Below are 19,125 nucleotides of genomic sequence, written 5' to 3'. Positions count from 1 at the left end.
TTTTTAGTGTTTATTTAAGCATGCTCACAGTTTAAAAGAACACCACAATAGAAGACTTTCCACAACAAATCCCAGAGCTAAAATGCTGTTTCACATCTTATGCTTGAAACAGTCTGCCTGATGTATAGCCATGTTTCATCTTGTAAACAATAACTTGCCATTGCTACCCTGAAGGTGATGTGTCCATAAGTGGCTGGTATGTTTATGGATCAAACCAAGGAAGTTTTAGTGATGCCCAAGCATGCTCCTGCACTGATTCATTTGAAAGAGCTGTAGAAATACTGCAAAGCTTTAGTTATAAGAATCTACTCATGCTTTAAAGTGTTAATCTCTGTAGAACCACAATCATGGAAAGCTCAACAGTGCTGCTAATTATATTTGTAAAATATACTTTAATGTAGTGCAGTATTTTTCTATTGGGAGAGACAGTAGAGGCATCACAAAATTGTACTTTAGAGCAGGGAAGGAGGGGAGACTCCAAATACCCAATAGTAAGGGATAAGGCTCCAGTTTAAAAGACTGTACTATATTACATTACTCATGTAATCTTGCTGCCATGCTATGTTATCAATAGCTAAAATAATAATAAAGACTACCATGGAAAGTAAGAAAAAAAAATCCCACCAGCAATACTACAAGCTTAACATTGCCTCTGGCCTGCTGAGGCTGTGTCATCACCACAGCCACAGTCAGATACAGAGAGGATCATCTGACAAGCAGCAAGGCTGGAACTAAAGCCATGGTCTCGTACTGTTAAATGTCCTGTGTGTCCCTTTGTGATCTACTAAAGATTACCCTGCTTCTCCTATGAATAGCCTGGGTGTCTGTCTGTGGTTTTTGAGACAAGGTTCTCATGCAGCCTAGACTAATCTTGAACTCACTATGTAGCTGAAGATAACCTTGAGCCTCTGATCCTCCTGCCTCCACCTCCAGAGTGCTGGGATCTGAGGTTTTTCCCACCACCCTTTCTCTTCTCTACATGCACCTCTATGGTCCAGTGAGAAGTCTTTCTCTGTTACAGGATGTGTCAGGAAATGCTGCGTTTCTGGCCTTCACTCCTTTTGGGTTTGTTGTTCTTCAAGGAAACAAGAGGGTCCACTTCATTAAGTGGTGAGTATCTGTCTTCATCTCCAGAACAGGCCCTTCTGCATCACTAACTGGGGAGGGGCTGTGGTACCCATGTCCTCTGTCTGTGATGGGCAGTTATGGTTTGCAGCCTTCTCCGAAGCCTTGAGTTGAGAATGGTAACTGGCCAAGGTAGTGGTCTCTTCCTAGGGATCCAGTTCTTTCCAAAGAGTGTCCCTGAGAGCCAACAGCCTCTCCAGACAGAAAGGGTATTGGAGGTTGACTTCTAAGGTAGCCTGAAACTGTAGCCAACAATAAGGGAGGAGAAGTTGCCGAGTGAACTAAGTCTTTGGGTTCATCACATGCTCAGGCCACTGCCAGCATAATTAAGGCCATCCAGAAACATCTCAATAGATGGCCCAAAGTCCTTACTTACTCTTCTAACAAAGGACAATTACCCTGGAAGAAATGCCACCTACAATATGCAAATCCTCCTCCTCAATAGCCTCTCTGTGGGCACTCGGGCTGCAAGAGTTGGGAGGCTGCCATCTCATGCATCTCCATCTTTAGGCTAAGCCTAAAAAAGATGGAGCTTAGCTTTTCCCTTCCTTCCCTGCTGCCACATCCAGCATGCAGGAGCCTTGAGTATGGCTACCCACATTGCTTCTCCCCCGTGCTTTGTTCGGGGTCTGTATGACTAGGCACAGGCTTCTGTGCGTTGACTCACATTTGCATGTCTTGGGACCTGTTTGCAGCCTCATCCATACAAACATCTGTCAGTGTCACCAGGATACTCTGCATAATTGAGAGCATTTTTCCTTAAAATATTTTTATTCTTTGACACTTTTATAATTTTGTACATGTATACAATGTATCTTGATAATATCGACCCCAACCCTTCTGCCATTCCCCTAAGACCTCCTCGAACACGTCCCTCCCTCTTCATGTCCTTTGTTGCTGTTGTTTTGGTTTGGGGTTTTTTTGTTTTTTGGTTTTGTTTTAGATTTTTTGTTTTGTTTTGAGAAAGCGTCTCTCTACATAGCCCTGGCTGTCCTGGAATTTACTATGTAAATGAGGCTGGCTTCCAACTCAGAGATCTGCCTGCTTCTGCCTCCTAAATGCTGGGATTAAAGGTGTGCACCACCATGCCTGACCCTTTTTGTGTCTTTTTTTTTTTTTTTTTTTTTTTTGAGACAAGGTTTCTCTGTGTATCCCTGACTATTCTAGAACTCACTCTGTAGACCAGGCTGGCCTCCAACTCAGGGATCTGCCTGTTTCTGCCTCCCAAATACAGGAAATAAAGGCATGTACCACTACTGCCCATCTAATGAAATTTTTATTTCATTTATTTATTTTATATGTAGTGGGGACATATGCCAGAGCACACATGTGATGTCTGCGGACAATTTTTCAGAATCTGTTCTTTCCTTCCACCATGTGGGCCCTGGAATTGAACTCAGGTCGTTAGGGTTGGCATCATCTCATTGAGCCAGCTCAACAGGAGCCTCCCTCCCCCATTTAAAACATAAACAAGAGTCCAACTAGTGCAGCCTGCATGTGCAACCTCCGCAGTCACCACACACAGCAGCCATCAGTCACCGTAAGTCCTTGGCTAATGTTTAATCCCTCCTGGTTTGAGCTGGAGTTACTGACCAGTTTGATCTTGTGCAGGTCTTCTGCTGTGCATTCATGAGTACAATCATCTCACAGCATCCTCCCCATCCTCGGCTCATACATACCCACTTTTTTCTTCCATTATGTCCCCTGAGCCTTGCAGGGATGGATACGGATGAGCACTTAATGCTGAGCACTCTCAGCCACTGATCCTCTGCACTCTGACCAGTTATGAGCCTCTGCAGTAACTACTGCTCACTGCAAAAAAAAAAGCAGCTTCACTGACCAAGACTGACTGTAGTGGTAGCACCTGAGCTACCACCACCCGTTCACATTGTCCCAGGGAGGGGCTGTGGATCAAAAGACAGAGACAAGAGACAGCGGGTCATTCGCCTCAGCAGAAAGCCTAATGCTGTTTATTGAAGGAGGGAGGAAACCTTAAATACAGGCTTATAGCATAATGGGAGAAGCCTGGAGGGCAGAAGTTCTCTACCAATGTTTTACATACAATCTTGCATCTAAGCTGTTGACGCCCAATATGCAGGATACACAAACAAGGAACTTCCTTTAAGCATTCAGGAGGGTGGAAATTGGCAGGGAATCAGCATAGGGAGGACATCTGGTCAAGGTCAGCAAGCAAGGCAACAGTTACCCAAAATGGGGGCCAGGGCCCTACAACTGATACTGCCCTAAAGGTATAAACATAACTAGTCAGAAAATGGCATGTCTGTCCAGCAAAACAACAGTAGCAGAGCCTATAACCTCATCAGCCACGGGCTTCTGACTGTGTTCACAGCACCAGGCAGCCTATGACCTCATCAGCCATGGGCTTCTGACTGTGTTTACAGCACCAGGCATGCATTCCTCTGGAACAGCCCTCAAATCTAATCAGAAAGCAGTTGGTTATGCCCTAACAGGCATGCCACTATTGGGCACCAGTGGGCACATCCTGCCTGGCAGGTTAGTATTAGAGCTGGAGGGTCCATCATCATTGCCTAAGTCCATTGGTAGTTCTTCCACCTTTTGGCACTATGAATATTATCCAGAAGGAAGTTAGGTCAGTTCCAGCTTGAATTCTCTTTGTTCTGCAACTAAAGTGTGCCGTAGCTTCAGCAATAGGGCCTTACCATATGATTATTGTGGGCAACCAAGAACAATGACAATAATAGTCTGTGATGTTTTGAGGCTTCTGGGGGCTTCCCTAACTAACAGCTAGTAGGAAGATCCCGACACTGGCACTAAGATTTTCATTTAATAACCCACGTCTTTAGGGAAAGGACTGTTCATCCATACAAGGTACTTCTGTTTAGTCTCCTTTAACAACAACAACAACAACAAAAGTATATTTTAAAATTTGTTTACAAAGTAGTAGTGCTCCATGAGGTTTTTTCATACATGCTTAGTTTAAATTACCCTATCCCATCCCCTCCTCCCTCTCCATCTCCCACCCCAATCCCCACTGTAACTTCCAGAACCCCCCCCCACACTTTCATATCATACAGTATATTACCCGCCCCAAGGCCTCTTCCACTCCCCTCTGTCATGGGCCCTTTCTGGATTCCTAACTTGTACAGGTACTCCATATTAAACACACAAGTCTGAAAATCCAGAGCTAGGGTGGACACATGTATGACTAGTGAGCACAGTGTCTGAGCCCACTGTGATTTCAGTTCTGTATTTGGGCCACAGCCTGCTGTGTTTAAGCTGGCGAGCTCTTCTGACAAAGAGGTTGGCTACATGGCTTCCCTTGGTCCAAGAAACTTTGGCTAGGGAAGCCTAGTCCTTCTCTTGCTCCTTTACCTTCCCTGGAAGAGTGAAGTATGGTCTGAGTAGAGTTGCTTCTTGTGCATTTTCTTCTCAGGATGCTGTAGGCATCTCTTCCCCTGCTGCCCTACTCAACTGATACAGACACCAAACACCTTCCTGATCCACATTACTCTTGTGGAGAAGGCAATATGACTAACTAATCCTCAAACTACTCCTCATACATGTGGTGCTGGGTCCCAGTCACAAGGCAGTTGGTATCATGGCGTCCTGGGCTCCCTCAAGTTGGCTCCTGTCACTGTGCTTTCTGTGTGCTGATGTGACGGTTTGATGTCTCAGCCAACAAAATGGTTCTCAGAAAAGGCTGGGGACAGGATTGGGCCACAGTTCCCCTTGTATGGGTCCTTTGCTGCCTGAATATCTGGGTTATTTGGTGTTCCTTGAAAGGGTTCCATCCTCACCAGACCAGTTGTCTCATGTCTAGAAACAACATCATCCTTAGACACTCAGTCCCTGAGTGATCCCCGCCTCCCGACTTTTTGTTCTCCCATGTACCTCTCTCCCTGGAAATCTCCTCTTGTCTCTGTTGGTTGAGGCGGCGGTGCTGCTCATGGCTGCCACGCTGATGGAGGAGAGTGCTGGAGGAAAGTCCCAAGCCATAGTTACCTTTTAGAGCTTTATTGGGAGAGAGAGGGAGAGAGAGAGAGAGAGAGAGGACCAGAGAAACAGAGAGACCGTGCAGAGGGAAGAGAGCAGAAAGAGAAAAGGGAGACACACAGAGGGCCCACCCGCTTTTTAGGCTGGGCCGCCGTCCCAGGCTGATGATGGAATTAAGGACAGAATCCTTACATCCTCAACTTCAGAATCGTAGATGTAAACCCAACTTCATGTTCAAAACAAACTCCTAGGCCAGGTGTGATGGCACACACCTGTATTCTCAGCTCTCAGGAATCGGAGGCCATGTCAAGGCCAGGCTGGTCTACATAGAGAGCTCCAGGACAACCAGGACTATACAATGAGACCCTGTCTCAAGGGGGGAAAAACAGGAAAAAAGCAAACTCTTTATCATACTTGCTGGAGGCTGTATGCTTATTGAATTCTACCTGAGTGTGAGACTGATGGTTGGTCGGTCAGAGAGAGAGAGAGAGAGAGAGAGAGAGGGAGGGAGGGAGGGAGAGAGAGGAGGATACAAAGAGGCTTGTACCAGTTCTAATCTGTAGTGGGGCGTTGTAAACTGCCACTCTGACCCAGCCTGACTTCTCAGTGAGAACAAGTCATATCCCTCTACCCTGCTGTTGTATGGCTGTAAACCAGGTATGTGCATCTTTGCTACTTCCTAGGATCCTGAGGAAATCGTCCTAAAGGTGACAGGAAGTAGCCTACTGATGGCAGATGTGTATGATCAGACTCCTTAGCAGCTCAGGCAGCAAACTAAAAACTCCAGTGGGGTGTCAGGCCCTGAGTTGGGCATACCGGAGTGGCCAATGGGGAGGCCTAGTCTTGTGGCTCTCAGGGACATCCAAATTAGTCCCCCCAGGTAGTTTTCCCACTTTGTAACTGTGACCAAGGCTGAAAGCAGTGTGTGGAGGTGAGGTGTAGGCTGCGCCATGTACAGTAACCATGTCACTTCTTCTGATTTGTGTCTGTCCCACGGGTGATGTACCCCAGTATCCTGTTTGCCTCTCTACTGCAGCCATCCACTGGGCTGGTGGCTTCAAGGATTTTTCTACAATAACCCCTAAGCCCCTTTCCTGGTCAGTACGCTGCATGACTGTTCCATGTAATCTGTTCTCTCTTCTTGGTATGTTGCCCCACCCTTCCTTGAGATTGACATTTATTTGTCTGCATTAAACTGCATTCTCCATCCAGTGGCACAGTCCCCTGAAAGACCGGGCTCCCTCAGAGCCTGGATGCATTGTATTCATTATTTGCTGTTACCTTCAACTTTGGCCTCATCAGCTCCCTGTGGCATCTTATATTCCGACAGTCCCATCAGACAATGCACCTGTGTTATGAATCAAATCCAGAAATGGTCCCACTCTCCCTGCATTCACTGTCCATGCAAATGTTCCCCTTTTCTAGCCACTGTTGATGAGCCCGAAATCCTGTCACCCCAATATTACAGTGTGATTGACTGGAAACTGTGGGTCGAACTGTCCCGAAGTTCGAAGGCCACTGTGCTACTGTCTTGTTTTCAGTTCTAATTTTGGCTAAAATTGTGTCTGTGCCTGGAGCCTCTTCCAGTCGGGTGGGCTGTGCATCTACAACCTAGCTGTGAACAAGCAGCCCACAGCCAGGTGACGCGCCCTCTTTTTGTGCTTCTAGGAATGAGGTGACCAAGCTGAAATTTGAAGGGAAGACTTTTTATCTGTATGTAAGTCAAAAAGAGGTGAGTGCTGGCTTCCTGCTCTTCAGGGAGGGCTGGGGCACTGCAGCAGTCCCTCGTTTCTGGAGCCAAGCATAAGGAGTCTGGACAGGGGAGTCCATCTGCCTCCACGGCAAAGGCAAGGTGAGGGTAATGTAGGGGTGGGAAGGCCTGTGGAGGTGCCAGTGGCACCCAGAGGATCCACTCAAGAGAGGCCTGCCTCGAGGAAACAGTCAAATGAGGTTCCCACCGAGAATGTCTATGAACGTTCTGCATCTCACCAAGGGCTCTGTTAGGTTTGCCAGGTGTGAGGTGGTCATTGATGTGAACCCCTCTTCTAGCTAGCCAGCTGCTTGAGGGCCCCCAGCAGCACAGGACACAGGGTCCTGGGCTTCTCCACCCACTTCAGCTGTTTCTCTATGGAACTTTTTACAGGAAAAAAAAATTGTTCTCACCTATTTTGCTCCAACTCCAGAAGCCTGCAAGCACCTCTGGAAATGTGGGATTGAGAATCAAGCCTTCTACAAGTGAGTTGGACATGTGATAGGGACTGTTGATATCAAAGATGGGGTCACAAAGCTGCTTTCTGAGGAGAGGCAGGCCAGCCTCGAGAAACAGGAAACCAGCCAAGTAGTTCTGGTGTTGCAGCGATAGAGCCCAGGCCAGAAAAGCCAAATGGGTGTCAGTTTGAATCACTGCCTCTGTGGTGCCCTGGAGGGCCTAGAAGACAAGAGTTCCATGAAAGACCCTGCACAACCAGAGCAGCATGCTGACCTCAGCCCTCAGCCTTGGGGAAGATTCTGGGTCCTCTTTCTAGTGTGTGGCCCAGAGCTGGAGGGAAGCTGGAGGTGGTGGCCACTGGGCTTGCTACTGGGAAGCTAGGATCCAGCCAGAGGCAACTTTGCTTGCTGGAGTTTGGAAGAGTCTGAGAGGCCTCTGCATCCAGTTCTCTCTGAGTAATAAAGTGGCTGCCAAAGCATCAGTGCACAAAGAAATGGACCAGAGAGAGATGCTGAGGTGTTACCAAGGAAACAGTTCACTAAAGCCCTTGGTTTTGTTTAAAAACAATTTTTTAAATATTTATTATGTATACAGAGTTCTGCCTGCATGTATGTCTACATGCCAGAAGAAGGCACCAGATCTCACTATAGATAGTTGTGAGCCCACCATGTGGTTGCTGGGAATTGAACCCTGGTCCTCTGGAAGAGCAGCCAGTGCTCTTAACCTCTGTGCCATCTCTCCAGTCCCCTAAAAACAAAATTTATGATGTGTTTTAATAGCTGTTCTGGGCTGGGGATGCAGTTCATTTGTGGGGGTGCTTGCCTTGCAAGATGGGGTGCTGGGTTCCACACTCTGCATTGCGTAAACAGAGCATGGTAACTAATGCCTGTTATCCCAGCTCTCAGGAGCTGGAGGCATAAGGATCAGTTCAAGGTTATCCTCAGTTACAAAGTGCATTGCAGGATAGCCTGCGTTACATAGGACCCTGTGTACAAGAAAAAAAAATGTGTATTGCAACAAAGCCAGCAGGATAAGACTCCAGTTAAGGTGACCCTTGTTATCACCAAATGCCCTGACAAGCCAGATGCTCCCTCTACTGTCCTGAAGGAGTTTGAGAGACTCTGACAGACAGTGCTCCTCAGCGAGCTGACTCCAGCCAGCAGAACTGATCTCCTGCCTGTTGCCAGGGCCACAGCCCCAGAGTTATGTCTTGGAAAGGCCTTCTCAGTCCTAAGACTTACCGTGCACTTGATACTAGGGTGAAGTGAATAGGCATTGTGCATTCTACTCTGAGCGGGCTTCCTCCCAAAGGGACACTAGGGAGATACTCTGGCAAGCTTGAGTCTCCCTGCCACTGAGAATGCCGAGAAGATAGGGGTTTGTTGTTTGTGTTGGGGGGTTGTTTGGGGGGGTTGTTTGTGTTGGGGGGTTGTTTGGGGGGGTTGTTTGGGGGGTTGTTTGGGGGGGTTGTTTTGGCTACCATCTTCCCTAGGTTTAGTCAATTACATGAACCTAGAGAGAAGCAAATTTGAGAGACAAACTCCTGCTGATGGAACTTAGCAGGAGGAATGGGGTTCCCTGCCCTCCCCCCCATATACAGGGGCTGGCTCCCACTAAGCTCCCATTGCCCTGGGGATTCAGAAGCATCCCCATTCTCTCTGTCAAACCTCATACAAAAGGAAGCAACTGCTGCCTTATACTTTTGTTCCCCGTGTTCTGGGAACAAGCATTTGTTTCTAAATCCATGTGTGGTCACTCAGTTGCTAAGAGTTCCTCTAGTGGGCAGCACTCCAGCGCAGACTACCGAGGGCTTTTTCCTGAGCCTGAAAGGAAGTTTCAAGTAGCCTTTGCAGGGAGCTACCTGCCCATCTTCGTCGGCCCGTGATGTGGCTTGAGCCATGTGTCACCCTGAACTTCGCTTTGCCGTAGGCTGGAGAAGTCAAGCCAAGTTCGCACGGTGTCCAGCAGCAATTTATTCTTTAAAGGGAGCCGGTTCCGATACAGGTAAATAGTGACAGTAAGTAGCCATTCTAGGTCTCTTTCCAGACCTTTCTCTAGAGTCTCTGTGTACCTTGTCCTGAGAACAGAGAACCGGAGCTCCCAGCAGGGCCTCCGGTTTCCTCCCAGCCTTTTACCCCCTTTTCTCCAGCTGTCTTCTGGAGGCCTCTTCTCCCCCTGCTGTTGATCCCCCTGGTGAGAATAAGACCACTACCACACTTCTGAGCCAAACTTGAAGCAAGCTTTATTAAATACTGGGCAGGATGACGGACACTGACCAGGTCCATACCCATGATTCCCAGAGTATGACACCAAAACCCACTAGGCTCCATAGTTCCTGCCTTCGTCCGATCAGCAGGAAGTCAGCAGACATCCTGACATACTTCCTGCCCACAACATGACTCTCGCCTAGGTGTGATCAAGCACATCCTGTGCAGTGGGGGCAACCAAGCCTGTTTACAGACGTGAAAACACACGGGTGGTTGTTGTCTCATATGAACAACAGCCCCCGGCATTCTAGGAAATTCTCTGTCCTTAGCAAGCGGGGCTTACAGGTTAGAGGCATTCTTGTTTTCTAGATCTCTTAAGCACAGTAAGTTAAACTAAAACGTAACTTAGGATGTCTAATGGCTCGGAGCCTCCTGGGAGTGTATATATGAACTGAGCTCCGGCTTTTTAGCATCATGACTGGGGGACCTCTCTTTCACACACTTGCCATTTCCAATTGCAACATAATCCAGGAGTTAGCCATCACAATCTCAGCAACAAAATAAGGACCATGACAGTTGTTCTTTGTGTGTCTCCTTTGGGGGTGGGGGTTTAGGGCTTTTTCCTGGCGATTCATACGAGAAATCCTTCCTAATTAAGAATGGAGCTGGAGGAAAAGGAAAAAAAAAAAACAAAAAAGAATGGAGCAGAGCCTTGGTGGTGCATGCCTTTAATTCCAGCAGGGGCAGAGGAGGAGGATCTCTGAGTTCAAGGCCAGCCTGGTCAAGATAGAGAGCTTCAGGAGAGCCAGGACTACATAGAGAGACCTTGTCTGGAAAAAGTTGGGGAGGGGAATCCCAGAGACTCTAATGATGAAGAGATAAGCTAAGTTGTCATGGCATGCTACAACTCTTTGTCCCACCAAGAAAGCCTTCTGCAGTGACTGAAGCCTTGAGGGATGGGTAGGGCAGATGCCATTTCTTGACTAAGCCAGAGCACTTGATCAGTCTCCTTTCTTGCTGTTTATTTTTATTTTACCATTTAACAGCGGCCGGGTTGCAAAGGAGGTAATGGAGTCAAGTGCCAAGATCAAACGGGAGCCACCAGAAATACACAGGTAGGCTGTGGGGTGCTTCTCCTGAACCACATCCAGATCAGATCCCCGAATCTCAAAGAACCTAGCAAGCCAAGCTCTCTGAAACTTCTGGCCATAACAGGTCCCCAAAGAGGAGGCAGAGGGCAGAAGAGGGAAGGAAGCTGTGTCTACTGGACACAGGAACAGGCATGCAACCCTTCACCACACGAGGGAAGACAAGCCACTGCCTACAGACAGCACAGCAGAGCTGGGGCACCTCACTCAGCAGCTCTGCTCAACCCTCCCCCCGCCTGAGCATGGATCCCAGACATGCAAGATGAGGCAGTAACACTTGGCTGTGATTACTGCATTACAGAAAACCTCCAATAACCTCCCAGCCCCTGGCATGTGTAGCCATAAGCTGTGCATTTCTAGAAGCCTGCCCCCGTCAAGCCCAATAGACTCACAAAGACTGGCCAAGAGGATTAGCCCACCAGCCTGTACTTCTGGGCACAGGAAATTATTACTGTCCTCAACACAGCCTCCTCTGTGCAGACCACTGAAAACCAAGAAAACTGCCAGTACCATCTTTAGACACATCAGGACTCCATTCCCTGACAGTCCTGTCCCCCAAGACCATGGCACTTGTTGCCACACCCTAGAAAGACTGAGCAGCCAGTGAAAGGGAGTGAGTCTGAAGCAGAATTTGAGACTCGGGGGTCAAAGGTCAAAGGCATTCGTTAGATATCTGGACACCCCCACCTGTCTGTGCACTGATGAAGTCGTTCTTTCTGTTCAATCTCAGAGCAGGGATGGTTCCTAGCCGCAGCTGCCCCTCCATAACCCATGGCCCACGGCTGAGCAGTGTCCCCAGAACACGAAGAAGAGCTGTTCACATCTCCATCATGGAAGGTGAGTCTGGGCTCCTGGAGGTGAGCCAAGTTCCTCTTCGGGGACGGGATTAGTTATTTTCTGTTGCTGTGATAAAAGACCATGACCTTCTGGTTCCAGAGGGATCGTGTGTCACTGCAGGAAGGCAGGCATGGCAGCAACCACAGGACACCGGGGGTCCCCGTCTTCACACACACAGAGCAGAGAGAACGGGTAGTGGGGTGAAGCTGCCTGTCATCTTCCCCAGTGGCATACTTCTCCAGGAAGGCCACACACCTCCTAAACCTCCACAGTACCAACTGGGGACCAAGTGTTCAAATACCCCAGCCTGGGGGGAGGGGGAAGAGTCTCCTTCAGACCATCTGGAAAAGAGACTCTTTTGCTTTAGAGACAACAGCAGACTCTCGGGGGGGGGGGGGAGGCAGGTAGAAGGTTCTACACAAAGGGTGAGAATACAAGCTAGGTGTTCAGTCCCCAGCATGAAACTTGATGTGATCAGGTAGAGGTAAGAGGATCGTGAAAGCACATGCCTATAACCCCAGCATTCAGGAAGCTGAGGCAGGAGGATCACCCTGAGTTCAAAGCCAGCATGGAAGTACATAGCAAGACCTCATTCAAAAACAAAACTGCATCGGGTTGGGGATTTAGCTCAGTGGTAGAGCACTTGCTAGGGCTCTGGGTTCGGTCCTCAGCTCAAAAAAAAAAAAAAAAAAAAAAACCAAAAAACTGCTCAGGTAAGAATGACGCCTTTAATCCCAGAACTCGGGAGGCAGAGCCAGGTGGATCTCTGTGAGTTCAAGGCTAGCCTGGTCTACAGAGTGAGAGAGATCCAGGACAGGCTCCAAAGCTACACAGAGAAACCCTGTCTCGAAAAACAAACAAAAAAGAATGAGCATCATTCTGTGAGAGGGTCTCTGGTTTGTATTTAGGTCTTAGGATGTGACTCGTGAATTTCACTTATTCACTTGAGACTGACACAGAGCTCCGAGGAGAAGCGGCCACTACCAAGGCAGCTGATTGCTCATTTGTAAACAGGAGCATCCTCCCTGCCTGCTCTGTGGATGGCAAGGAATCTAATGTACATGAAATGCTTCTTTTTGTTTTGTGACAGAATTTCACTTTGTAGCCCAGGCTACCCTCAGACTTTCAGCAGTCCTCCTGCCTCAGCCTCCCAAATGCTTGGATTATGAGTGTGAGCTAGGTAGAGCACTTTAGAGAGAAGCCCCCCCGCCCCCCCAGTATTTTGCAAGCATGGAGCAGGAATCTGCTAACACAGCTAACTAGGCAGGGAAGAGGCATGAGGGATGTGACCAGAGCCTTTAAAGGGCAGAACTCCAAGGAATGGCTGGCTTTGTGAAGTTAGTTCATAGGCCCAAGACGGCTTCCCTAGAGGGCACATCACAGAAGCCCACTGGCTTTTCTAGAAAAGCTTCATTTGCTATCTCTTAAAACCGGAGGGAAATTCCAAAACCACATTAACATGACATTACAGGCTGAATGAAGCACAAAACCCCCACAAACAAGGATATTTAAAAAAACAGACTGTGAAGCTGGGTGGTGGCGCACACCTGTAATCCCAGCACTTGGGAGGCAGAAGCAGGTGGAGCTCTGTGAGTTCAAGGCTAGCCTGGACTAAAAATCAAGTTCCAGGACAGCCAAGGCTACACAGAGAAACCCTGTTTTGAAAAACCATTAAAAAAAAAAAAAAAGACTGTGGCTTGTTTCGCCCTCACATCTACTATGGTTGATGCCCAGATTAACAGAGGCCTGGGCCTAAGAGGACACTCAGGATTGGCAGTTTCCTTCACTCTATGGAAGGAGCTTAGCTGTATGTGCTGGGGTGGGGGGTGGGGGTGAGGGCCAGGCAGATACAGCCCAGTCCCAGCCCCAGAGCCACCTCTACCTCAGTTCCTGTGATTTCACTGTCCACGTGGCCTAGATAAAGCCTGTGTGTGACTTCATAGCCTGTTTTCTGGGACAATTTTAGTTGGTCCATTTCCCTTTCCCTGAGAGCCTGGGCCGACAGGGGCCTCAGAGAACAAGCTGCAGGCTGGGAAGCATTGCTTTTTATGGACATAGGCACTTCTGACTGAATCCAGTCCCCTGATAAGGATGGCCTCTCCTCTCCAAGCTTCTCCCTCCTCACAGCTCAGCCTAACATGAGGCTCCCAGAGCCAGCACTCTATGCAGGTGGAAGGCACAGCTAGAGGGGGCTGCCATGGCATGGAACTGGTGAAGAGTCTTTGTTCCTAGCTGGCCGGCTGTTTCATCTCCATACCTCCCCTGCCTGCTTGGTTTCCCCTGAAGAAGGAACTGCCTTCCTGGGCCACCATGGGGAAGAGTCTAATTAAGATTCATACCAGAGTCCATGTCCAGCTCCGGTTGACTAACCACTGCCTTCGACCCCTAAGCATACGCATCCTGAAGATGGGACCCCGGCTTCAGGGTAGGGTCCTAACAACTGCCCCCCCAGGCCCACTGGGAGCTACCTCTGGACAGAGGCATCAGCTAGAGCACCTCCAAGGTAATTACACCTGTCTTGCTGTGCCACTGAGCCTGTCCCTCCCCAGCACCAACACCAGCCTCCCCGCCCCCAACCCAGACTAAGGCTCTGATGAAGGGCAGGGTGAAAGGTGGTTCCTGCAGTAACAGAAGATGCATTTTCTGAAATTTGAAACCTGCAGAAAATGGAGCCATCTGGAAATTAAGGGAGGTAACCCAGGAAAAGTACTGTACATTTTCTCCCAGAGAGCGTCTGACTTTTAATCTTTATATGTGTGGGTATAAGTGTAGGTCATGAAACCAGAAAGGGGACCATGGTGGGGGGAGGTTTTGAGGGGTTAGGGAATGGCTCAGTTGGATGCCTGGGTTCAGTCCCCAGCACTGCATAAACCAAGCATGATGGCACACACCTGTCTGCCCAGCATTTGGATGGCGGAGGCAGGAGGACCCGAAGTTCAAGGTCAACTTTAACTTTACAAGGAGTTTGAAGCCAAAATGGGATACAAGCGAGGGTGGCTCTGAAAAAGAAGTAAACCATCTTGAGGAAATAGAACAAATATGCTCTGGCAGTGCAGAAGGAGATTGGGGGGGGGGGGGAGACTGGGAGCAGGGGCTACGGTGAAGGAAGAGAAGCAACACAGACAGATTGTGTTTGAAATGCCAGAATGGAACCTAATATTCTATATGCTATTTACAGGGGAAACAAAAGTGTGTATTTCATTTAAAATCCAGGACAAACTGTTTAAAGTGGGAAGAAGTTACTCCATAATCAATGCTAAAATTTATGGTGATGTTTCTGGATAATTTAAATATATACAATAACATTTTGAATGATATACAACATTCCATATGCTACAAAAAAGGTAAAAAAAATCAACCCATAAAAACAAGTTTTAAAGGGAGAAATGGAGGGGGAGTAGGGGAAATGGGGCACTGGCTGAATTCTCTCATTCAGACGAGCCTGATATGGAATGACCTCACAGGTGAGGTCTTCCGAGCAGAACACTGCCGTGTTTGGCAAGCAACTCGAGGCCGGGCGCTCTACTAGAATGTATTCCCACCCACTATCCTGTTTGCTGAAGCCACCCACAATGTAGCGCACCCTGGCTTCTGACTTGCTGTCCTAAGGTCAGTTTCTCCTCCTCCAGCCAGCTTAGGGATTAATCGTAAGCCAAGACACATTTGCACTGAAGTGGCCGCTGGCAACCAAGCTGGTCATACTTTGGGAGATCTGGCTGTCAGAGATGCCCTTGTGAAGGGACAGGCTTTTTAGAGGCTGTCATATGCCTGTGCCGAGGGCACAGAACGGAAGCGGGGCAGAGGCCAGGATCATGCTACCGTCAGGGCTTTTTAAGGGTTCTGCTTCATTGGTGATGCAGAAAGCATTCCTATCTTGTATGTGCCAGTGGAGACATCAGGGAGAACTCAGGAAATAGAGAGACATCAAGAGTGCTGGTTCAAGGGACAGGGGCTCTGAAATTTCAAGTCATCTCCCTAGGTCTTTGGGTGGTTAAGATCCAACGCAGGTGCAGGCCACAGACCCCATGGACCTGCATTCCATCAGCAACACCATAATCACAGCCACATGACTTCAGAACGGGCCCTGTGACGGCCTCACCCCACCACTTTATGGAGTTGGGAAAGACATACAAATGAAATTTTTAAACACTTAAAAATGCCCATCGGGTACTTTGTCTTGTTCTTGATGTCTTAAGTATGGCGTCTACAGCCACTGCTGCTGTAACATGGAGCGATGGGAGAGGCACCTGACAGACAGAATGGATGCCGTCAGGAGTTCAAGTATGTTGAGACCCACAAAGCTTATTCCTGTGATTTTTACCTCTCCAGGCCTGGAGTCCCTACGAGACAGTGCCCATTCCACCCCCGTGCGGTCCTCTTCCCATGGGGACACCTTCTTGCCTCACGTGAGGAGCAGCCGGGCAGACAGCAACGAACGTGTGGCTGTAATCGCAGATGAGGCCTACAGCCCTGCAGACAGCGTGCTACCCACCCCTGTGGCCGAGCACAGCCTGGAGCTGATGCTGCTTTCCCGGCAGATCAATGGAGCCACATGCAGCATTGAGGAGGAGAAGGAGTCTGAGGCCAGCACCCCAACTGCGGCAGAGGTGGAGGCCCTCGGGGGAGAGCTGAGGGCCCTGTGCCAGGGGCACGGCGGGCCAGAGCAAGAACAGGTGAATAAGTTTGTTTTAAGTGTCCTCCGTTTGCTCCTTGTGACCATGGGGCTCCTCTTTGCTTTGCTCCTCCTCCTCATCATCCTCACTGAGTCTGACCTTGACATTGCCTTTTTCCGAGATATCCGCCAGACCCCTGAGTTTGAACAATTCCACTATCAATACTTTTGTCCCCTCAGGCGATGGTTTGCCTGCAAAATCCGCTCAGTGGTGAGCCTGCTCATTGACACCTGAGAAGGCATGACTCCTCCCAATAACTAGCCAGGTGGACCATGGAACCCGGCTACCCAGTCCCAGCAATGGGACCCATCGCGGAACCATCGGCACACACACCAAGCCCTCCTCCCATGACTCAAAGCCCACTGCAGCCTAGGAGGGTTGTTTCTCAGAAGAAGAAAGGGATGTAGGCTAATGCCCCGTACAGAACCTGGGAAAACTCAATTTCTTCAGAGGCTCTTCCAAGAAAGAAAGGCTCAGCAGCTCTTACGTTTCTCATCCTTCAATATGCAGGATAATTTTGGGGGTTCGGATTTTAATTTTTCATAGATGTGTATTATTTTGAAAGCATCCAAATAAAAATAAATTTATTTTCCTATACTGATTATTGCAGTAGGTGTCACCTGGTAGATGGGACACTCGCTGAAGACGTAGAGAGCTGCTGTCCTCGGTACCCTGTAGCCCTCACACTGGTGCCACCACTGGGTCCCGGGAGACCCAGCGAGGCAGGCCAGGGCTATGGACAACCAGGATTGTTGAGGTCTACTTGCCAGACAGAAGGTTTAGCACACTGAACCCTGTGCAGAACAATTAAATAGAAAGTTGCTTCTTACAATGGTCTGAGTTGGATTTTCTTTTCCTTTTGTTTTTTTCAAATCTGAGCAGAGTGGGCATCTGAAGGGACCACAGCAGCAGCAGCAGCAGAAAGGGTGGGGTAAGTCTGTCCGTTAGAGTAGAGCCTAGTGGACATCACAGAGTTGTATTTAATGGTTTTTTTTGTTTTTTTCTGAAGAACTTTAAGACTCTTCTAGTGCTTCTGGGGTATTAAATGAAGTCAGTGGCAGCCAAGTGCACTGTGGGAAATGTCCTGGGGTGTAGTTACCAGAGACCTGTGCTAAGTGGCCTGGGAGCCTGCAGGGCGTAGAGAGCAGGGCTTGCTTTGTACAGTGTGCCCTTCCAAAAAAGGACTATTTCAAGCTCTATTTTAACAGCAAAATGTTATTTTCCTATCTATTCATATTTGGTTTTTACTTTATGGATTAAGAAAATAGAACCTGATGAACTTAGAGATGCAAGAAACAAATCTGAGGAAAACACCAAGAACAAGCAGCAGCCTTGGAAGGGACCAGGAGACACTCTAAATAAACAGAATCTCTAAGTGATGCCTACAAGAGAGACAGAGACCAGCACTCACTGTAGAAATGCCTCTGCTCCTGGAAATAAGGCCAAGCAGAACACTTGGAGGGTGTCACTCACAGCAGCACAAGAACACACTAAGGTGAGCAAGAGTCCCCAGGCCTCTGCACTTAAAATCAATCACACACAGATCTTGTTTTCATCTCAGGGAGGGATTGCTAAGTCATCTGAGGCCCAAGGACTTATAAAAGGACAGTCAAGGGGTATACTCCTGGGACCCAGACAAGAACGGAGCTAAACAGCCCCCCAAATGCAAGAGATTGGACTGTCGTACATGTGAGCTCCTCTTAATTTTTTGCCATGTTCATATTCTGAATATAGCGGCCACAGAAAACCAGTGGTTTAGAGGATGCCGGGGCATTTACGTAAGATGCCATTCATATCTAGACTAGAGGTCAGCAAACCTCTTTTAATAACATTTTGGCTTGTGGACCATACCCTGCCACCTTCACACACCTCTGATAATGTATGCATAAAGGAACATGGCTTACTCCAAGAAAACGCTATTTTAGAAAAAAGTGTAGGGCTGAGGATGTTGCTCAGTGGGTAGAGTACTTGCCTAGCATTCATAAGGCCCTGACTTCATCGCTAACACTGCATAAAACCAGGTGTGGTCCCAGCATTCAGCTGGAGACAGGAGGATCAGAAGCTCAAGGTTACAAAGCCGTTCAAGGCCAGCCTGGGATTTGTGAGACCCTGTCTCAGACCACCGGCCTCCCACTTCCAAAAAACAAAAGCCTGAAACTGCAATACACTGAAATTGGCCTACAGCCATAAGATGCAGACCCTGACCTACACAATATACAACTACCACAAGAGGGCCAGCCCCGATTCCTGTCTCACATGAGACCCAGAACCATGTCCCCATGAGGGCTTTACTGTGTGCTCCACCAACCAGCAGTGATGTCGCAGCTGATACCAAGATCAAGTACTGCCACTCAGAACAGCAGTGACTCTAAGAACAGGCACAGGCCTATCTGATCATGTCCATACCAGCAAGAGTTTGGGAGAAACCTAAAACATACCACATGAGAAGACAAGCGGTGGAGGGGGTCCTAGTAGACTAGAGAGCACGTCAAAGCAATGAGTCACTGCCACTTGTCAATTGCATCGCAAAGGTTCACTTAGCACAGGACTCTCGGGCATGTCCCCCAGAGATGCAAAGGCTATTGGGAAACAGGGCCTGTGTGAGCCGGGATCTCTATTCTTATGCAACATAGCAGATTGCCTTCTAGTGTAGTGTTCCTACCTCAGTTTGTAGAACCCAGCGTCTATGCAGTGAGGGTAGCCTCACCTCTGACCCTTCACAGCCACAAGAGGGAGGCAGCCTGCCACTGCCTGGTGTTTCTTGTGTCTAGAGTCCTAACAGTGCAGCGGTCCTTGACGTGTCCAGCATCTGACCCGGAACCTTCAGGTTGTTTTTTTCCCCAAGGCTTATCCCAGACAATAAGGACAGAAAAGGCTTCTTTCGATTTGGTTCCCAAATAGTTTTCCACAGTTCAACAACAAAGCCCGTTCCTGGTGACTAGTGTTTTTCA

The 19,125-nt window shown here is 48.5% G+C and overlaps 1 protein-coding gene across 3 annotated transcripts in view; it reads left to right on the top strand.

Moving 5' to 3' along the window:
• Positions 1-18,233, top strand: part of Frmd5 (FERM domain containing 5) — a 276,390-nt gene extending 258,157 nt beyond the window's left edge. The window contains exons 8-15 of one of the 3 annotated variants that reach the window (XM_036183550.1): positions 1,022-1,110; positions 6,769-6,832; positions 7,244-7,335; positions 9,239-9,313; positions 10,563-10,631; positions 11,395-11,501; positions 15,831-16,174; positions 17,057-18,233. In XM_036183550.1, coding sequence (XP_036039443.1) covers positions 1,022-1,110; positions 6,769-6,832; positions 7,244-7,335; positions 9,239-9,313; positions 10,563-10,631; positions 11,395-11,501; positions 15,831-16,174; positions 17,057-17,122 — 906 coding nt within the window. In that variant the 3' untranslated portion in view covers positions 17,123-18,233. Of the gene's footprint in view, positions 1-1,021; positions 1,111-6,768; positions 6,833-7,243; positions 7,336-9,238; positions 9,314-10,562; positions 10,632-11,394; positions 11,502-15,830; positions 16,662-17,056 lie in introns of those variants that run through there. The other 2 variants (XM_036183549.1, XM_036183548.1) reach the window with 2 other exon arrangements.
• Positions 18,234-19,125: the final 892 nt, after the last annotated feature.

Source organism: Onychomys torridus, chromosome 4 (genome assembly GCF_903995425.1).
Source record: "Onychomys torridus chromosome 4, mOncTor1.1, whole genome shotgun sequence".
Lineage (NCBI taxonomy): Eukaryota > Metazoa > Chordata > Mammalia > Rodentia > Cricetidae > Onychomys > Onychomys torridus.
The sequence above is the reverse complement of the archived record's forward strand: the minus strand, read 5'-3'. Positions and strand labels throughout refer to the sequence as shown.